Consider the following 6,000-nt stretch of genomic DNA (forward strand, 5'->3'; position numbering starts at 1 on the left):
TAAATAAATCCATCCTGTATTTCAGATCAGAGACACATTTTCCAGCTGCATGAGGTGCTCATCCTCATAGTGCTCATCCACATAGTGCTGCTGTAGACGGATCGATATCCGTTAAAGTGACTCTGGAGTAACCCTTTAGAACAGTCAATCCCAAAGACTGGTTGGGGACCCACGGGTGGGACGCAGGAAAACATTTTTGGGGTCTGAAAATGAATTTGCAGAATTTCTTCCAGTCTCATTGAACAATTATATCTGCAGAACACTTGTGGGCCACATGAGGGAGCATGACTGTCCGTATTATTGTGATAATTATAGTAAACTAATAACATGCTTCGAATATGAAAGGCTAGCGTACATCTGTTTGTTTAACTCAGGCATGTCCAAAGTCCGGCCCGCGGGCCAATCACGGCCCGAGGTCAGATTTTATACGGCCCGCGCCTCCTGTCTTAAAATGCATTATTTATGGCCCGCCAGCACAGTCAAAACGGAATGAATAAATCATGCAAACTCTTTTTACCTCATGGTGGCAGCACCACTCTGTAACTGTCTGGCTGTTTGAAATTGGCTCTGACCCTTGAACTGTCATGGCTACGGCAAGTAAAAAAAGGAAAGTCGATAACGAGGGCCGCCGCTTCCAGGAGAGGTAGGGATCGCAATATTTTTTTCACCGAAAACCGAAACAACTGTGTCTCCCTAATTTGCCATGAGACTGTTGCCTTGTTTAAGGAATATAATGTAAAGAGACACGACGAGACCAAACGTGCTAATGCTACAACAAGCTATCAGAGAGCGTCCGTGCTAGAAAAGTGAAGTAACTCCAAGATAACTTGGCCACACAGCAGCGGTCCCTTTCACATGAAAACATCATCAAAGTAAGCTGCGGAGTGGCCGTGGTAATTGCTAAACATGACAAACCTTTTACGGAATGTGAGGTTATCAAAGACTGTGTTATGAAAATAGCAGAAAACATTTGCCCCGAAAAGAAGACAGTTTGCTAATGTTTGCCTGGCTCGTAACACTGAAGCGCTATCATCAGATACTAAGAGACAACTTGATTTTTTTCGTTAGCCTGTTTCATGTGTGTTGAACTTAAATGTGAGAACTTTTCATCACCCTCACTAAGTCATATTTAAGATTGTCTTGAGGTGAGAATATTGATCGGTTTCTATGTAATTAGCTTTTAGATGGCTTGTTCTTTGTTATCTGACTTTCAAGATGTGAAAGAAAGGCAGAATAGTTGTTGAGATGTGTTCACACATGAATGCTTACATTTGGTTACATTGCTATTTGCTGTCATTGAAAATAAAATGATTCAATAACAATGTATGTATAGGCTACTTGTATTGTTTCAAATAATGTCAGCAGGGACTGTTGGCCCTTTGGCATTTTCACATTATCAAATCTGGCCCTCTTTGAAAAACGTTTGGACACCCCTGCTTTAACTGATGAGAGGAAATGAAAAGAAAGAGCCTGTTACTCAACTCAGCCAACAAAATGCATTTACTTGGTCTCATTGGTGAAGAAACATGCATAAAAAGAAAGTGTGATTTCTCAAATGTACATTTCTTCCAAACGGCTGGTTTACCTAGTTGGCAGTACAAATGCTCAGGAACGTTCTTTTAAGCACAAATTCTCTCCTCTCACGATTTTTACATGAGTCCCGTTTACGAGTTGGTTCGCAGCGGTTTTTCATTTTGAATAAGTGGCTCCTCGTAGAAAAGGTTTGGGAAATCACTGTTGTGTGACTTTGGTGTTTTAAAACAAACTAACCAACGATGGCAGCGGTAGAGCAGCAGCTCCTGTGTTCAATTACTTTTTTCAAAGGAGTCTGGTGGCTTTAAAGAAAGCATTGCCCACGGCTTCAGTTCCCTGATGGAAATGGCTGTCTGACAACAAGATAAAGGGCGGAAAATATTCTGTGGCAGCTCTCAATGGAAGCTTCAACCCGCCATGCTGATGACCAGGGTTGTGATACATTAAATATGTGTGTGTGTGTGTGTAACGTGTACAGAAGTGCGTACACCACGTCCCAGTCACATAGTATAGTAATATAGTGCTGAATGAGTGTGTTATAGTGTGTGCTTGTGTCCATTGGGCCTCACGCTGCAATGTTCTCTTAAATTTCTGTTGCAACCAAAACCAAAAGAAATGTAGAAAAGGGGATGAAGAAGTGAAATTGAGGTGCTGTTGGATACAATTTCAACAAACGAAATACGATTTTGCAGAGCGGTCAGCGGTGGCTTAACAGAAAATCCAAAAGTGTCTAAGAGCAAGCATGTATGCCAAGGGTTTGGATCAATGGACTAATAGCACTTCTTTCAAAATCCAAACATCCAACTGAAAATAATCTAAATTTGTTCATGGCATATTCATGTGTTCTCTTTAAAATCCCCCAAATTTAACATGTGCGTTGGATGAAGAATTTGTGGCCTGTAAAAACAAGATGTTTTCTGGGTAAGAGTGCCCCAGACCACCAAAATAAAATGCCTTCCACGGTTGACGCTTGAAATGATGAAGGTACTCGCGAATGACAAGTTACGATGTGTAAACCGTACATTGGTGTTTCATTTTTGCCTCTTTACTTAAGATTTACTTATGATACTCAATTACATTCATTTTCTTTTTTTACAAAATGAGCTAAATACTGGCAGTGAGGAAGAGTTTGGGAATGATAATAAATATGAAACAGAATGTATATCATGCCCTCTAAACCCTAAAAGACAATCTGGTTTGAGTTGAAATCAAACGCTATAACAAACCCTATTACTTCGAAAAACGCAAAAAAATGCATGAGGCCCACTGTCTATCAAATCTGTACAGTACCCTGAACGCTGCACAATAGAGATCTAAAACTCGCAACAAACCCTGAACCTAGCACTGTCTTGGGGTGTGACACGGATGTACATCTGCTCATTCTTTGTACAACACATTCACAAAAAAAAAGCCAAGGTAGACAGTAGGGCTGGGCGATATGGCCTAAAAAAAAAATCTCCGATTTTTTTACAAAAAATCCGATTCACGATTTAAATCGATTTTTTTCCCCCAAAATTTTTTGCAGATGACAGAAGCTGTTGAAAACAATTTTTTCTTTTATTTTGTGATGATTTTCCCAAGTAGGTTGATAAAAATAAAGTGCAAACAAAACCTGAACATTGTAGAAAGGTGCCTGTAGTATACAAAAAGTATTTGGTCACTCTTTTGTTTGCCTGAATCATTTAAATATAAAATTAAATTAAACATAACATTAAATGGCATTAAATAGTAGCCTTCCATTGTAAACAACTGTGCAAATGTAACTTTTTACAGTAAGCTTTTCTAACTGAATACACTGATACAAACACAGCATGAAATAAAATGTATATGACCCTTTAACATTCACATTTTCAAAAGTGCAACATCTGATCTAACATCAACATAACATATTTTGCACAGTAAATAAGTGCATGTAAACAAAATCAAGTGCATTCACAACATAACCAACAGTATTAAACAGTAGTGCATGTTTTTTCTAAATATTTTTTGCCAGGAAGACAAGCCTGTCTACTACCTCTGGCTTCAGGCATGCACGGTGGCATGTAACAATGCCCCCCCCACACACTGAAAAGCCTCTCAGAGGGGGCACTTGTAGCTGGCACAGAGAGGTATTTCTTTGCTAAAGTACTTAGCCTTGGAAAGTTAAGTTGGTGACGCTTCCACCAGTCAAGTGGATCGGTGTCTGGGTCAACCTGCTGGACCACAGGTCAGTTGTTGCGGAGTAGAATGACATCCCCTCCAGCTCCGCAGAGATCCTTTGGCGTGTACTATTGTACAGCCGAGGCAAGGCAACGTCAGAAAAATGTTTACGGCTTGGTAGCACGTACCTGGGGTCCAAAGCTTTGAGACGGTGAATAAACCCCGGCTTTTCCACGGTGTATATGGGCACCATATCTTTTGCGATATACATCGCGACTGCATCCGTGATGGCTTTCCACCGGGCACTCTTCTTCTCATGCGGAGTACAGTTGGTGAATGTCTCCAAAATGCTGGGTTGTTTTTGTGAGGTGGCGGCGGCAGCAGTGAAGCTGCTGGCCGCCATTGTTTTAGTTTGTAAACAATGCGCGCGCACTCTACTACGGGAAAAAGGGGTGGGGGCGATTTTCTCGATTTTCAATAAAACACATCGCCTTAAAGCACACATTCGAATTAATCGATTAAATCGATTTATCGCCCAGCCCTAGTAGACAGTATATGTACTCTTGCATGTGTGCAACAGATTTCAGTGTAAACGCCTCACACACACGCACGCTCGATCAGACAAATAGCAACCGGGCTCCATCTGCAGAGCACACCCGCACTTGTGCTGTGGGCTTGTGGGCCTGTGCACTGAACGTGCAGCCACAAGCATCATCTTGTTGCTTTGCTGCTGCTGCTGCTGCTGCTAAAAGCATCGACTCAGCTGCATGTGCACGGACAGATCTCACTGGGGGAGACCGAAAGGAAAGAATTCCAGGCAGGAGAGGATGCCATGGGAGTCGATCAGCTATTACATGGAGCCATGTCATGCTGCATGCACGCATGTGCTGCCCCGGAGAAGGCAGGAGGGGAGACACTGCATCAAAAAAAAAAAAAAAAGGGAGGATATCCCTGTGTGTGTGTGTGTGTGTGTGTGTGTGTGTGTGTGTGTGTGTGTGTGTGTGTGTGTGTGTGTGTGTGTGTGTGTGTGTGTGTGTGTGTGTGTGTGTGAGAACAGAGAGCAGTGAGGGGCTACATGCAGCCAATCAATTCACCTGCACCAACATGGGAGGGTGATGAAAAAAATGTAAAAAGCAGGCTGTGTTATACAGAGAGAGGGTTCCCTCCTCCGGCTGACATATGTGGCAATCCCCCCCCCCCTCCCCCCCACACACACACAACACAGCCCGGATTCCTTCATTCACAAATAATGGCAAGCTCCGAGCTCCTGCTATTCACATGCTGACTGCTGCTGCACCGTCACCAGCTCTGATGGAGGGATTCTGTTTGATTTTTGGAGGGGGGCTATATGCACAGGCCCGGCCTGACACGCGCGTGTGTGTGTGTGTGTGTGTGTTTGTGCGGGCGCGCAAAATAAAATAAAAACTCACCTTCAGCGTCGTGTTGGGATAGCTCACGGGCACCTTATGGAAGGTGCTGTTGGAGAGCACCGCCTGCCCGATGTCCTCGAAGATGGTGACGATGTCGTCCAGGAGGCAGCGCTTGTCCCGGTGCCTCAGCACGCAGAGGTGCGCGAACGTGTAATTGAACCCTTTGTAATTGATGCGCAGGTCCAGCACCTGCTTGTGGACCCGCAGGACCTGGTCGGCGAGCCCCAGGATGTTCCCCCCGGACCCTGCGAGCAGGATGAGCCTGCCGTATCTGCCCGGCGTGTGCAGATCCGAGTACAGCTTGTGCTTCGACTGGTCGATGGGGAACAGGCTGTTGGCGAGACTGCGCTCGATCTTGGCGAGGCTGTGGGTCGGCGCGACCAGCACCTCCAAGTCCGTCTCCGGCGTGAATCGGCTGAGCACAGTGGAGCCGAAGATGATGGTGAGGACCGCGGGGACGGTGAGGAAGAACACGGGGTGCCTGCTAACGAATAAGCCCAGCCAGTAGAACGAAGCCTTGAGCCCTCTGTGGATCACTTGCCGCAGCATCCTCCACAAAATCCCGCTCGCAGATGCCCCGTCTCCTCCGATGAAGCACATGTGACATCAGATTCCGTACCCCCCCCCCCCCCCCCCCCCCGGCCCCCGGCTTAGTCCAATTCGTTAAGAGATCCACACCAGGCTACATCGCCGTTTACGCACGCACACACGCGCGCGCACTCACTCGCACACACATTTCGCAACACCTGGAAAAAAGAAAAAAAAACAGCACTGCAGCAATTCGCGGCAAGACGGACGGACGCACACACGCGCACGCATGCATGCATACACACACACACACACACACAGACAGGCAGAGAGCCATCGCACATCAGCCGATCGAGATCGAGTCCGCGTT

The 6,000-nt window shown here is 45.4% G+C and overlaps 1 protein-coding gene across 2 annotated transcripts in view; it reads right to left on the minus strand.

Annotated features, from left to right (window-relative positions):
• The window catches only part of ptchd4 (patched domain containing 4), a gene marked incomplete at both ends in the record, with an annotated part of 37,664 nt that extends 31,962 nt beyond the window's left edge, over positions 1-5,702 (minus strand). Inside the window, one exon of one of the 2 annotated variants that reach the window (XM_079290764.1) lies at positions 5,277-5,702. In XM_079290764.1, the coding sequence (XP_079146890.1) occupies positions 5,277-5,702 (426 nt within the window). Of the gene's footprint in view, positions 1-5,102 lie in introns of both variants that reach the window. The other variant, XM_079290763.1, reaches the window with a different exon arrangement.
• Between the last annotated feature and the right edge of the window lie 298 nt (positions 5,703-6,000).

Source organism: Melanostigma gelatinosum, assembly GCF_949748355.1.
Source record: "Melanostigma gelatinosum genome assembly, chromosome: 19".
Classification (NCBI taxonomy): Eukaryota; Metazoa; Chordata; class Actinopteri; order Perciformes; family Zoarcidae; genus Melanostigma; species Melanostigma gelatinosum.